We start from the raw sequence: 15,900 nt of genomic DNA on the forward strand, positions 1-15,900 counted from the left end.
CATTAGTACTAGCACCCAAAAGAAAAGGATGGGTATAGTTTTCCTGGTTCTTACTGACTGACCAACTATATTGCACAATTATATTGAATGAACGTATATTGAATGGTACTGAATGGCAGAATAAGTTTGTGCCCTAAACTTTTAAAAAATAATTTTAGAGGGAAATTGTTTTTGACATTTTTGATGTGAAGGTTCGATTTGAGTGATGCTTGATGCTTAAATAATTATTATTTTACCTTATTTCCTCGCATGTTTGGAGAAAAGCACTATATATGCCTCGGCAGGAATAGCAATTCGTGGATTCGTCTTCTTTGTCGGACTCCGCTTCGCGCCGTCCGACAAAATCGAAACTCATCCACGAATTGTCCTTTCCCGGCCTCTGCAATAATGTACTATTGATTGGCAACATCTAGCAGTGTTGACAACATGTTGACAAATATAAGTTACTCTATGGTTGACAACTTAAAGATCAATCACGAAAGCGCAAAAATTCAAAAGAAATTCAAAATGTAAAAACACAATTTGATTAACGATTAAGCACCGGCCACGACCTAAACCACCATACAAGCAAATTAAGGATTAATTAGGTCAACTCGTTGGTACATTGGAAGTTATCACACTTCAACGATTCAAAATGACGCCACCAATCACCAATAGATCTTCCACCCATACCCACGACAGTAACTTTCATAGTATAAGCGAACCAGACGACAATGATGAAGTCGTAGAGTTAATTGCAGAGCCCTCTAGCTCTTATGACCTTGTATCTAATATGCTTGTCCAGCCCAACTGTATGTTTGGAGATAAAGATGACTGTGTGAAGTGCAAAACTTCCAATATACCCGTTTGCCGTATAAAACTGGTAAGCGAAATAAGTATCAACAGGTAAGTATTCCATTCCTTTTCCTACACATGATACAGTGATATCCGAGGCCGAGGTGTCTAGAGATTTGGGAAAGGGTGCGTGGACCCGAAGTCAACAAGTAGACTACGTAGGGTGGAACGTAGATGGTGGGTGAACTATTTTATGTAAATGGAATTTGTATACGACTGAGGAACTTAATAAGTAAGGATTTATATTGAATATTGTCCAGCCATGCGCACTGGAGGGCTTGCTCACTTTTTCATACAATACATATCACGACTATTTCCCGACGGGGTAGGCAGCAGTGAAAGCATATAACTGGAAACCGCCTTTGGGAACATTACCGTTCAAATTCTCGGGCCAAATTAGCACACATACACAATTACGCCTACATTTAAATAAGACGATACGTTTACAGAGCCTGTCTCTATTACACTAACGTACACAGCTAAGTGTAGATGAAATGCATATAATGTCAATAACTACCAATCAGCGAAATTAATCCGCTAATAACCTTCTTGCTGTACGTACTGGCCGCTGTGACTTCGCGGTTCATATTTGATTAGAATATGACTTGGACAGGGATAGGTTTATGCCATACATTAAAGAACCAGTCAAATAATTCACGTATAATAATTTAATGCAGATTAAAAGATAACTAGTTAAAATGTTGTTATGAAATTAAATGACAGACTAACTCAACATAATTAAATATTCATTGTTGTATATTTTATTATCAATCTGTATGGCAGTGCGAAGTCACGTTCAGAGGCCGTACCATGAGTCACTGACAGTGTCAAAACTGACATTTACGCTATCGAGAACGTAATTTACTTTCTATACATCTCGTTTGCACTAATATGCGAGTACGAGCGAGATGTATAAAAAGTAAATTACGTTCTCGACGGCGTTTATGTCAGTGCCAAACTGATGGTAGCCGTACTGGTATAGTCTGTCTGTTTTTCTAAGATCAAGTACGCCATAGTAAATGTATGGCGAACTTGATCTTAGAAATCGGACAGCCTATACAGCCTGCAAAATTTACATGGGTACTCGAATCGGGTCAAAAACATTTGAACAGGCGGAGTCACAATAAATCCCCACTTTCAGTTCCAATGGAAATATTTTATATGTATATAGCGGGTCAAGCAAGTTTGTCAGTAGAAAAAGGCGCATAATTACAATTTTGTATGGGACCATAACCGTTCGCGCGCTTACATTTTCTAAATTCGCCGCTCTTTTCTACTGACGGAAATGGCTTGAGAGATAACCTACATAAAGTCCGTCAACCAAATCTTGTCAGTAGTAAAAGGCGGCAAATTTGAAAAATCGCGGGTTAGCAACACTGTGTTCGAATAATTCCAAAATGCGTGTCATCTGTGTTTTATCTGTGGAATGTGGATCGTGAACGACAGCCGTCACCTTATTTGTTTTCATTTGGTTTTCATTCTGAATCGTTTCTGTTTCAAGAGATATTTCTGCTGTCACCATTAAATACCAATACATTAAATAAGAATAAGCAAAGCTAAGGGGCCTACAATGTACAATCATGCTCGTTGATGGTAAACATTACTAAAAATTGAGGTTATGACAAGTACATACTGGAAGAACTCTTTCGAACTTTTAAGATTATGTTCAGTTTTTTTGTTTTAGGGTTAAAAGGCATAAATAAAATTAAAACGTATGCCTAAATCTATCCAACAAGACCATAAATTGTGTCCTGGAAACCGTCCATAGGCCCACATGTCTAATATTTTCAGCAATCAGTTGTGACTATTTACAAAGATGCAATAATACTACAGAGTATTATGCTTGGTTGAAGTGACCCGGTAACATTGGTAACTTCATTATATTTTTTCAATTAATGACCTGAATTATAGTGTAAGCTAAAGTGACCCTTATCTTATTTACCTTTAAATTAAATAAACACCCAAATATCAGTTGTTTTATTTTTAATATGTAATCCTATTGTACAATATATACCAATCAAAAAAATTACACAGGTATGTCATATTCATCCAGAAGAGTACACTAATTTACATTAACAAGTGGCATATTATATTGTAAATAACAAATATATGCACTATCTAATTATCTGCATTTTGATATGATTTTATTTTAGTAAACATAGAAGACATAGATAGGGAACAAAGAGAATATAAGCACTACGATAGGCAGTTGTTTTTGATATCTTCAAATTTGTTCATCATTTTGATTAACATTGTTTTAACATCGCTTTTAAATTGTCCGTCCATGTTTCAAATTTTTTCAATAAACCGCGAGTGACAATTTGAATTAACGTACGCAGGGCGCGCTCAGCGGAAAAAAAAAATCTTTTGGTTCGATGTACATTGCTGCTATTCTTAGCGCAATACTGCTCTTTGAGTGTTGCCCTACTTTAGTTTGCTTTACATTGCTACTGACAAGATTTGGTTGACGGACTATATATGTGACTGTAGAGGGTGGATTAAAATGATCAACATTTTGAGATAATGTGTGTATTTGTTAAATTAATTCAGTGAAAGCGTGATAGAAAAAAATGTATCTACATATAGGAGACCGGGTATGATTATCTCACGGGGGATTCACTCACATAGAACATTAGATATATTGCCAGGCATCCGCTCAATTTCATGTCTCTCTAATTGGACAGCTTTTTTCCATAGTTCTGCGAATAGTAAAATAGTCTACTTCATTTGGCATAAAACCATCCCTATTATCCTCGCAATTTAAAAAGTCGTATGTTGTTATGAAAGTCGTATGCAGTTGTTACGTTTTAGCTTAGCACGGTAGTATTGAAAAAATGTCGTCATGTTTATTCCAAATTTTACTAAAGTTATCTGTTTACTACAAGTGAAAAGTGATTCCACTGTCCTTGATATGAACTAAAACAACTTCTGCACCACTTTACGACACATGAAGACATTTTTAATTACAAAAAAACGTAGTTTTTATAAACCAACTTAGCCATCCGTCACTGAATGTCATCTCGGCCGAACTGAAGTTGCCAATCGAACAGTCTGTAAGCACCGCCTACAATCGAATACTTTACGTTGGGTCATAATTGAGCGGACAGAATACTTCCATGGTTTATATGCGTTCACTGGTAGGCAGAGACCACGGATTTCCACTTCCTGACATACCTATCTTTTGCGCCCTCTTCTTTTTTCTTTCCTTTCGCTTTTGGTTTCTCTAAACCGGCCAGCGTGTATGAGGAATGTTATGAAAGTGAAGGAAGCAAAAGAGGTGTAGGTAACTATAGATGGTCAAGCAAGTCTTGTCAGTAGAAAAAGGCGGCAAATTTGAAAAATGTAGGCGCGAAGGGATATCGTCCCATAGAAAATTTGAATTTCGCGCCTTTTTCTACTGACAAGATTTGCTCGACCATCTATACCTATTATTTCATAAAATGGAATCCGTTGACTCAAGACGCTTGAGAAATATCTCCTTATTATTTTCACAGTGCTAACCAAAATAATTTTACTTTGCAGAAGCAATTAGAGAATCTCAAGAACAGCACTAAAAAGCTTTTATGCTTACTGGAAGATGTGCAGGCAAAAACTCATTCCACAGCGCTGGTTCCTGATGACCCGCCGAAAATGGCCGACGTTTTAAGACCTATGGCTAATTGGGATTCTGAAAATGTGGATTTTATGGTATCTAATAATCTGAAGAAATTTCTCATCGATAATAAAAATAAAATAAAACACTCATAAAAGTACCTACCTATGTACTAGGTACATTGAATTAACAAAAGATCAGAGAACAGCCAAGGACATTTTGGTGCGAAATGCCTTAACAAACAAGACATTCTATTGATATAATTTTATTACAGTATTACCTACCTAATTAAAAACATACATTTCTGAAAACTATACCTACAATAGTAGTTTATGCAACAGTGATATAATAAGGGTTCTTAAAATTCAAGGGTCGAAGTTACAAAACGAGACGTAGTCGAGTTTTGTAAAAAAAGACCCGAGAATTTTAAGAACCAATTATGAGCTGTTGCATACATTACTTTTTCTATGACAGCTGCAGCAAAAAAAAAAAAAAGAAAAAAGAGTTATTATTAAAAAAAAAGAGTTATTATTTAAAAAAAATTGAGTTATTATTTAAAAAAAAAGAGTTATTATTGTAAATGAAAACATACCTCTTTCAATCAAGATGATCGGAACTTGTATCTTTAAAAAAAATAAAGCAGTTGTATTATACTCATAAGATGACTGCTAGCAGTCATCTTATGAGCCTATAGACAAAGCATTCAAATGACATTGCTTTAGATATCACTGTCAGTCATTTAATTGACACATTTAAGTGCTGGAGTAGAAAAACCATATTTTCAGGACCGGTCAGTGACTGATATCATCGGTGACACAGCCATGAAAAGATTGGAAGAGCAGACTGAAGAATTGGACTCTATTGTTATTGTAGTAAGGCCTGATTTCTTTTTTTCCAAATATGCACTCATGGTTACAGTTACCGTCCATAGAAATTAGTCCACGGAACATTAGCTGGAAATCAATAAATGTAGCGTAGAAAAAGATAACACGTAAACAGTGCGTCCATGGAAATTAGACCACGGAGTATTGTTGATATGTAAATCTTAAATTGTATACTGTAATATTACAAATACCGTCTTTCTATTAGGTAATAAAAGCTAAAGGAGGTATGTGCCCAGTAGCATACAAGCTTATAATCACGACGTACAGTGGGTCATTGGCTGATAGCAAATGATTGGTTATTTTTTTTTGTGACCTCTAGGACAAAGATCACGATTGTTCTGTTTACAAAAGACTCATCAGAAAGTGTCACTGCCTGAACCAGCAAGAATACAACGACTTTATTATCCATTTTAACGAAGAGACGAAATTTGGCACCAATCCTATTGGAGAAATCATAAAAAATATGTACATCCTCAAAAGGTTTTTATACATGGGCGGCACGTATACTAAAAATGCTTTGCTGTTTTTGAACCAGGTATAACTATTTCTCGTATTTAATGCGTACCATTGCGTAACTTATGAATGAGCATGTAGAAAATTTTGGACGTAATTTTACAGAGATTTTATTAATTTGTTGAAAAAACTGATGAACAGTAAATTTATATGTTGATTAAACTTGATTGTTGAGGCGTATAACATCAACAAGCATAGTCGGTTTCCTAACATACGTCTCCAATTTTGACAATTTTCTATGTAACTGACGTGGGTACTTAAGTTGGGGCACCGACCGTACAATATTTATTTTCAGGGCCTAGAAGAAGGGACTTATGTGGAAAAAGCGGATATCATACAAGCATGCGCCTTCGCTGATGTCTGCTGTATATTCGATAAACACACGATTGTGGTTGTGTGCATTTCTTGGCCGTGTAAGAACCCCAGCTTGATAGCAGCAGATACTCAGGTCAGTATGATATGACACAATCATACCATCACCTTGACAACAACATTGACCATAAAATATCAATAAAAACAGGTACCGTAAAAATCAAATCAAATTCAATTCAGCAAAAAAAAGAGACAAAGACATGATAAAAAAAACCTTTAAATGTTTCCAGGAGATGACAGCAAAACTCCTATACAATTTCTCCAAGCTCGAAGAAGGCCGACGATACTTAAATTTCAATGCGAAATTAACGTGTGAAATCAAGAAGCTTCTAAAGAAAAAACAAGATAAAATAAGCTGTGACACCGTAGAAATGCTTAATTCGGTTTTAAATACGTGCCAGCCGCAGGTTCAGCATAATGGAATAAGTCTAACTTACCACTGTCGGCCAATACAAGAAGGTAAACTGCCATCTGTAGCTCAACCAGTGGAATTATTTAAGTTTGCAACCATTACCCAAACATCAATAGAATATCGAGACGTATCTACATATAAAAGATCAAAAATAATACCAGAATATACAGACTGAATAACTTTTTTAAACTTGGACCCGATGTAGGTAGGTATTGCTTCTAAGCAGGGTGCCCATAGGCTTATCGATGAAAGTCGATAAGTTTATGAGTGCCTGGTAGAATGTATTACAGGAATTTTGAACCAGTTTCTAAGTTTCCTTTATTTTAGGTATCGGAAACAAGACACTGAATGCTCTGATAGCCTATCGACAGTATATGACTTTAAACGAATTGTTTTTGCACTTGGACATTCTTCAAAATATATCTGGAAATGAAGAAACGAAAAAGCAACTCACGCCACACTTGCCATCAATGTTGAGCTTGTTCAGAAATATGCTTCTAGAGTTTGATAGCAGTGATATAAATATAATAGTTACAAATATTATGACCAATATAGTGAGCGACAGTATTGCGAAAAATGTTAAGGAAAGCTCAAACGCCATATTAGGCGAAACAATCACATCATGCATAGCAACTGAGGTATTAAATGCTTATTTTTCTAAGGCACATTAGATAACATCAGTAACATTACACTTCACTGTAAACAGTGTCCTTACAGAACATACATGGTAATAATTATGTCCAAGTCCACGGAAGTAAGGCCAAGAAATACTATTTTTTTTAACCTTTTGTTAAATACTAATTTCAGCCAATTGAGAAGAAAAACAAGACAATTCAAGTGCCTCTAAATAAAACGAACCCTAAACACCATAAAAAGGCTCATCATCACTCACATCATGTACCCGCCGTCGCATATATTCAGAAAAAAGATATAGAAGTTAATAAAGTACAAAAAAGTAACGGTCAGTAATTTTCTGTTATTCTATCCTATCACAGTCATAACTAATACGTGCTATGAACAACGTCCCGGTAAACAAAACCGATAATATGATGCGGCTAGTTTTCTAGATCTTGTTTTTTTTTCACATTTGTGGCTTCAGTCACACTGTCATTAATTTATTACAAATTAATGTGCCAAAAATATTTGCTATTTTATACCTAAAACACGAAGGCTAGAAAATCGTCCACGGATATTGCACCTTAGAATCCTTAGAACTAGCACTAAATAACTACATTTACATTTGCCTTTTCTTCCAGTAATACAAAAATCAGAACACCAAGAAATCAATAAAACGAGAAAACCAAACAGATCAAGAGTTATTAGACAAAAAACCGCTTCAGCTTTAAAAGCCGACCAAGCTAAGAATTTGGCGTCATTTATTAAACCAAAAGTTAATGTTTTCCAGAGAAAAAACACTACAACTTCTGATTACACTTTTATCAACAGGTCACGAAAGTTCATGGGTCTTTCGTGGGGAGGTAAACTCATTTTGTAACACGTATTTTTAAAATAGCTTCAGCTAGCTGGCCTAGCTGTGACCGTACACTACGCTAATTTATGGAAATCCCTTTGAAAAAAGTACCTATTAGTAGTTAGTACCACGATTATTCGCTCACACCACGACTGTTCTTGAACATTACAGTACACGGAAATTTGCCCTCATTTCCGTGGGCAAATTTTCATGTCCGTTTGTAATTGGAAACAAAATCCTTCTTTTTCAGATATCAGCGATGTTATAGTGGTACCCATGGACAACGAAAAGAGTGAAGTTAAATAAATTGTCTATAATTTCATAAAATTACAAAAATGTATATACATTTTCTACCTCCATTTGCCATATTTAACCAAAGGAAATCAGATACATAATATCATCTTATTTTCAATGTTATTATCACTAATTATAAAATAAATAGTCTATAATAAAATAAATAAAAATTGTATACATGTGTAAATGCTATGCAATAGTTCGGAATCCTTTTAAAATTACACAATGCACCAAATGCTTATTTAGGGCCGGCAACCACAGACATAAAAAAAAAACACTATTTATAGGTACACATATTTTCTGTGCTGGCAATACCAATTAATACGTCAGGGGATTTCTTAGAGACAAGCAATAATTAAACTTATTAGTCCTTTTTACAGCACAGTATAAGCCTTTAAAAATGTAAAATTGTAAACTCTCATCTTGTTATTGTCAGGGTTGGGCAAAATACTGGCTTCCACGTATTTGAAATACAAATTACAAAATACATTTTTAAAAGTATTTGAAATACAAAATACAAACTACTTTGGTGACGGGTATTTGAAATACAAAATACAAATTACAGTGTTTAAAATAATGTATTTCAATTACAAAATATACCTTTATTTATTTTTTTGTTTAGCATTTAGTTTTAACGTTAACGAATATCCTTTCATATAAACTTATAGGGTCATTGCGCTAGTTTTCGTCCAGCTCTAGTTTACGTCCACTTGACGAAATTTGAATATATACCTACATTCCTGCACAAATTTGGACTGATTTCAATCCTTATGTCTAAGGCGTCTAAGCAATATATCTGTCTACATATAACAATGATATTTCGCAAAAAGGAAGCGCTGGTGGCCTAGCGGTAAGAGCGTGCGACTTGCAATCCGGAGGTCGCGAGTTCGAACCCCGGCTCGAACCAATGAGTTTTTCGGAACTATGTACGAAATATCATTTGATATTTACCAGTCACTTTTCGGTGAAGGAAAACATCGTGAGGAAACCGGACTAATTCCAATTACGGCCCTAGTTTACCCTCTGGGTTGGAAGGTCAGATGGCAGTCGCTATCGTAAAAACTAGTGCCAACGCCAATTACTGGGATTAGTTTCCAAGCGGACCCCAGGCTCCCATGAGCCGTGGCAAAATGCCGGGACAACGCGAGGAAGATGAAGATTTCGCAAACAGTAGTAAATTAAAAATGAAATATATATTTGATAATCCGTCAAGTCGTCGAAAACTAGTGCATGGACGGAAACTACTGCAATGACCCTATCCCCTAGATTTAAACGAAAAGTTCCACGAAGAAGTTGACCTAATATAGATCCAGTATCCAGCCAATGAAAATTGTATCTCGGCTGGATCGGAGGTTCGCGGTCGGCTCACAGCTTGTGCGAGAGATTAGACATTTTAGGATTATAGAATTTAATAAAATGTATTTATAGAAATGTATTTTGAAGCTTGAAGTATTTGAAATACAAAATACTAAATACATGTGAGTGCAGTATTTGAAATACCAAATACAAAATACTTTTGAGGTAGTATTTGAAATAAAAATACAAAATACTAATTTGTATTTCAAATACGTATTTCAAATACATGTAATTGAAATACTGCCCAACCCTGGTTATTGTATTAGGCTGCGGACTGGATGCAAGCGGGGAGCGGCAAATCAAGGTCATTCAGACATTGCGCTCAACCAAATGTATGAACAATTTACCGCTCGCCGCGTGCCGCTTGTATCCAATTCGTCTTATGGTTCATTATGGCTTGTTACAAAAACACTATAATATGCCAAACAGCTCCTAGAATGGAATGGGATAAAACAATAGGAATGTTATTAAAATGTGGAATATTGCGGAAGCATAGAGATTGCACTAATATTGTAAGAAATGTGTGTGTTGTGTGTTGTGTGTAATGTTGTGTTAATGCATGTTAATGGGCCACAGGGTCTCTATAATTCAGTGGATAATTTAATCTCAGCAATTTAGGAGCCCCTGGATAAACCCTATGAATATTGCAACTAAGATAAAAGTAAAATGAGGAGAAAAAGAAAGCTCCCACTACCATGTGGGCTATATGGATAGGAAGACAGAAGAAATAGAAGGGTGCTCAAATAATCACGCTATGCTGACATGTATGTGACACTTTTTAAGTGTCTTATTATTGAATTGTTTTTGCCACATGGTGATTAATCAGATAATATATACACTAATGTATCTATAATAATATACACTAATGTATCCTCCTAATAGCCGCAGAGCTAGCCATGGCAATAGGTATGCAATTTATAGAGCAACGAAATCCCTTTAGTTAGTATGCCATACTATCATTATTAATTAATCCGGGCGCCTGGCAGCTGTCTAGCGGTGGGTGTGGGAGTGGATGGGCAACAAAGTGGTTGTAAAATCAATTGAAGGTGTGCAATTTATAGAGCTCTGTGTTTGGTGTGATATAATAGCTAATTATGTATTTAATTCAAATATAACAATGCCAGGCGTTTTATTTGGGGGAAAAGTAGTGCCAGGTAATATAAATCGATAAAAATACACAATCACTTTGTGCGCCTGTAGGAAGATCACGAGCAAATTGCACCTGACTCACAATCTATACGTAAAGCAATTGTGAGTACTTCCTGCAGGCGCACAAAGTGATTGTGTATTTTCATCACCTGGCACTACTTTTCCCCCAAATAAAACGCCTGGCATTGTTATATTTGAATTCAATACATAATTAGCTATTATATCACACCAAATACAGAGCTCTATAAATTGCACACCTTCAATTGATTTTACAACCACTTTGTTGCCCATCCACTCCCACACCCACCGCTAGACAGCTGCCAGGCGCCCGGATTAATTAATAATTATAGTATGGCATACTAACTAGAGGGATTTCGTTGCTCTATAAATTGCATACCTATTTACGTGGCTAGCTCTTAGACCATAAGGCGCAAGGTCCTACCTGTAGTACCTATTCAGTTAGATGTCATTTAAACTGTGTTCAATTGGAACAGAATCGCTTTTGCTTTGTTTCGTTCAATTTTCAAACGACGCAAAATCAACTCTATTTCCTACAATTTAGGTTCAAATTTCAGTGGCAAATTTTGGAAGTTTTGTTTGTACGGCTGGGCCTTAGGAGGGTATGTGATCAGGGTCTATTATATTTGTGTGCTTTGAGCTTTCTTTCCATTTCTATAAGTTGCAAACAAGAACAAGAGGGTAGCATAAAATAACACAAAGGCACCTCAACGGTACGATTCCTTTGTCATAAAGCTATGCCACAGTTTAACTTTTAACAATGTTGAGATCTACCCATAATAAATTCTAAACATTTCATTACAAACTCTAGGTCAAAACCTTAAAATAGAAAATCTAAAAACAATCAGTCAATATATCTACTGTCAAAATCATTGTTGTACCTAGATTGTGTATTGTCGTGGTATCTAAGTGATCTCTTGTTCTGTGGGGGTGGGTTACTGGGCTTAAAGAACATAGCTAACAGTATATAAAATCCCCCAACAATTTTGCTCAAGAAATCTAAAAAACCCAAAAACATTGGAGTTGAATTTTTAACCAAAATTGACAGTTCTCTCAACAAAGCTAAAATAAAATTGCCAAGGAAATTGATAAATGCAGTGCTCCCAGTGAAAACTGCAATAACAAGTGCAAATATGAAAGTAAAGAATTCTTTTACATTGGTTATAGATAAAGCACTTTTTAAATTAGCTTTTATCTCTTGAACAGTGTCACTAAGAGCTTCAATAGGCTTTTCAACTTTGCCTTCACTTTTTTCCTTACTTTTGCTGGTACCTCCCGACCCTCCAGTCAATATAGGCTCCAATTCCAGAAATGCATCTGATATGTGCCGCAGACACTTGACAGTCACTATAATTTCTTCATCCCTGAATTTGAGGCTCTTCACTTGAAACCAAAATGGCCCAAAGGGTTGGTTGTCTATTTCGGTCCAGAGGCATACGCCAGAAGTGTAACCAAGTGGTTCGGAGTCTGTGATGCCTATCCATTGGATGTTTGGGAAAACAATACGAAGATTGTTTTGCACTTCAAGCAAATCTCTCTTTAAGTCGACCTCAGCTGGACTAACAACAACAACATCTCTGTAGCCAATGCTTTGGTTAATTAGCCGCCTTTCTAAGTAGCGACCCAAGAAAATTCGAGATTTCAGCAAGCCCTTTGCGAGATTTTTCTGCTTCACATTTATGTCGTCGTGATCGTGGCTCTCTTGCGAAGATGCTGTTGAATCGAACTGCGTGCTTCTTCTAATAGCAGTCATCTTTCTTTTGAACAAAACAAACTGGTAATTTGGCTAACTTGTTTTTTATAGAAATAATAATGAGAGTGCACTGAACAGACTGGTGCAATGACATTGACAAAGACAAAATGTGACGTTGACGTTTAAAAAGTAAATAAACGGCTGTATCCTATTTAAGCCATATTTAAAACCGTTGACCGACAAATGTTTTCTTTGTACCTAGTAGCACCAAATCCCAGAGAAAAGATATTTTTGAAAAAAGGGCGGGAAACTTCGGGCGCGGCGGACGCGGTTTTCGTAACTAAAGTTTTGAAATTGTATTTTTAAAGGATTGGAGTCTGTATTTAGTGTATATATTTGTAGATTTAGACTTAGTTTTTAATATTATTTAGTAGTTTGGTGTAAATATAGAGGTAAGTGCTAATTATATGTAGTTTTTTATGGGGGACGGGGATAGCCAGCCCCCTGACCCTGGGGGAACGATTCCCTCAGGGTCGAAAACTTCAATAGATATTTTAATTTCTGCGATGGAATCATCGATGGATACTGATGCGTCAGTATCAAATACCTCGGATGTAACTTTAAAAAGAAAAATTCTTTCACGAATGTGTACAAACTGTAATAAAAGAAAACGCAAATCTGGTTCAACCAAAAATAAAAATACAGATTGTGTTTGCGTTGCTGAAGCAAAATTAAAAGAGAATGATACCATTTATCAACAGCCAATAAAAAAACCGAATCCCATTGCAAACTTGACCTCTGAAAATACAAATGCTCTTAATAACTCTCCATCTACTCATGTGCCTGTTGGTCGTGACCGCTACCAACAGTCTGACATTGCACCTTTTGTTGTACATGTTCAAAAAGAAGCCAGCAGTGATGGCACAACTCTCCATCCCATAACTTTTGGTCGTTTTATGCGACAAAATAACATTCAAGGTGTTGTCAATGGCAGTCTAAAGAGAATAGGCAGAAATAGAGTAAGCATTGCATTTGCTACATTCACTGATGCTAACATTTTTTTAAGTAATGATAGCTTAGGAATAAATAAATACAATGCTTTCATCCCAACATTCAATGTCACACGCATGGGAGTGATTAAAGGTGTTCCACTTGACTTGACTGATGATGAAGTTCAGACTTCTATTAACCTGCCAATTGGCTGTGGGCCAATTATAAAAATAAGAAGAATAAAAAGGAAAATTGTTGTCAATAACAATACTCAATTTGTGAATACTGGTACCATTATACTTACTTTTGATGGGCAAGTATTACCAACCCGGGTGTACATGTGCTACATGGCTTTGCCAGTAGAACTATATATATATCCTACCGTTCAATGTTTCCTTTGTTGCCGCTATGGGCATGTTAAAAATCAGTGCCGTTCAAATCCAAGGTGTTTCAAGTGTGGACAAGGTCACTCTGGTGATTCTTGTGATGTAGAGGAGGATGACTATCAGTGTTGCTTGTGTAAAGGTTCACATCAAGCCACTAGCAAAAAATGTTTAGAATTTAACAGACAAAGAGCTATTAAAGAAACTATGAGCAAAAGTTGCATCTCTTACATGGAAGCTTCCAAAATTCACCCGCCTGTATCTAGGGTCTCATATGCTGAGGCCTTGCTTGCAACTCCATTGTCATCTTCCTCACAAGCACAGCATGATTCACAGAGTAACCAGGATATAATACCAGTGTTCAATAACCAATCTTATAAAAAAACTGTTTTTCTTAAACCCAGGGCTCCTGTAAAGTTAGGCAAAGGGTATGATAGGAATGCTCATTCTGAAATAGTAAAACAACCAGTTATTCATAGGGAAAAACCTGTTTTTAATAGTAATAACAAAGAAGAAACGCTTAGTATTGATGCCATAGTAAAAGCTCTTATGAATTTAATGTCCCAATCTAACACAGTATCACCGTCCAACGTTGCAGCAGTTATTAATGCTTTATACCAACTCAGAAACAACAATAATGGATCAGAGACCCTTAGTGGTTCAGTGGAACGTTCGCAGTCTAATCAATAGAAAACAAGATTTAATACATGTAATTAATAAACATGATCCCTTTCTAATCTGTCTTCAAGAGACATGGTTAAGAAAGGATTCAGTGTTTAAAATACCAGGATATGTCTGTCTGAGAGAAGACAGACCTGATGGGTATGGTGGAGTGGCCATACTTGTCAAAAACTCATTAACACTCTATTCTATCACTCTACCTGTACATAGTGATGAATTATCTGTTATAGCAGTGGTTGTAAATAGCATTTGTTTCGTGTCATTATATTATAAAACACCTAATAATAATATTTTTAAAGAAATTGAACAACTTTTTAAGTTCTTACCTAAACCGTTTGTATGCTTAGGGGATTTTAATGCTCACCATGAGTTCTGGGGCTCTGCTCAAACTTTATACTATGGCAAAAAATTGTTGGAACTAATTAGCTCACGTAATTTATGCATATTGAACACTGGATCTCCAACTAGGCTCGCTCGAAATCCAAGTGCAATAGATCTGTCCATTTGTACTCCAGATCTTGCTTCATCTCTATATTGGTCAACTGCAGTTTCCACGTATGGTAGCGACCATTATCCTATTCTCATTACCTTTCCTTTTTTTAAGAAACCTCAAAAGCATGTCAGACAGCCCCGTATAAAACACAGGCTGATTGATGATAAATGGCATCAGTATAGAGAGGCTGTAGAACAAAAAATTAATAATTTGCCAGAAATAAGCCATTTGAATATATTAGACAGTTCACAAGCATTTGCAACAGCTTTGGTTGAGGCTGCTAATGAAACCTTTCCTTTGAAAAGTAGTGGTCCAGAATTCATTCCATCCCCACCTTGGTGGGATTCAGATTGCACTCTTGCAGTTAAACAAAGAAAGGAGGCAGAGAAAAGGTATTGTCAAGAAATGACTGATAATAACTTTGATAACTACTTAGAAGTTGCTAAATCCACTAAAGAATTACTTAGAACAAAAAAGTTTGAAGGGTGGCATAGGTTTTGTAAATCGTTAAGTCCTAATGTTGCACCATCTATAGTTTGGCAAAACATTAGAAGGTTTAGATCGGCATTTAAAGACACACAGAGTAAAATATCCCCACTTTTAGCAGAACAAGTCATGGATCGTTTGGGTCCACCTTATGTCCCAGAGCATCCTATGATTCTAAGGCCACTCATGTTATCTAATAATAAGGTTGAAGATGTTTTAAATTCTCCTTTTTCACTTTTTGAATTGAAAGGTGTACTTTCGTCAACTAAAGATTCTGCA

General features: G+C 36.0%; 2 protein-coding genes across 2 annotated transcripts; one reads left to right on the top strand and one right to left on the bottom strand.

Annotated features, from left to right (window-relative positions):
- The first annotated feature begins 481 nt into the window (after positions 1-481).
- Positions 482-8,384, top strand: LOC134651704 (uncharacterized). The gene is made up of 9 exons (XM_063506804.1): positions 482-862; positions 4,357-4,521; positions 5,212-5,298; positions 5,630-5,845; positions 6,119-6,271; positions 6,426-6,654; positions 6,935-7,245; positions 7,415-7,568; positions 8,329-8,384. The coding sequence occupies exons 1-9, from the start codon at positions 635-637 to the stop codon at positions 8,382-8,384; spliced, it is 1,599 nt and encodes a 532-aa protein (XP_063362874.1). The 5' UTR covers positions 482-634.
- A 3,278-nt stretch (positions 8,385-11,662) lies between these two features.
- Positions 11,663-12,717, bottom strand: LOC134651589 (uncharacterized). Its single transcript, XM_063506693.1, has one exon. It carries the CDS (start codon positions 12,646-12,648, stop codon positions 11,740-11,742), a length of 909 nt encoding a protein of 302 aa, XP_063362763.1. The 5' UTR covers positions 12,649-12,717; the 3' UTR covers positions 11,663-11,739.
- Between the last annotated feature and the right edge of the window lie 3,183 nt (positions 12,718-15,900).

The sequence above is a fragment of the Cydia amplana genome, chromosome 10 (genome assembly GCF_948474715.1).
Source record: "Cydia amplana chromosome 10, ilCydAmpl1.1, whole genome shotgun sequence".
In the NCBI taxonomy this organism is placed as follows: Eukaryota; Metazoa; Arthropoda; class Insecta; order Lepidoptera; family Tortricidae; genus Cydia; species Cydia amplana.

Coding starts and splice junctions, on each gene's coding strand:
- LOC134651704 (XM_063506804.1), top strand. CDS start 635: ATGACGCCACCAATCACCAATAGATCTTCCACCCATACCCACGACAGT. Junction 6,272..6,425: donor TGATAGCAGCAGATACTCAG/GTCAGTATGATA, acceptor AAATGTTTCCAG/GAGATGACAGCAAAACTCCT. Junction 7,569..8,328: donor TAAAGTACAAAAAAGTAACG/GTCAGTAATTTT, acceptor CTTCTTTTTCAG/ATATCAGCGATGTTATAGTG.
- LOC134651589 (XM_063506693.1), bottom strand. CDS start 12,648: ATGACTGCTATTAGAAGAAGCACGCAGTTCGATTCAACAGCATCTTCG.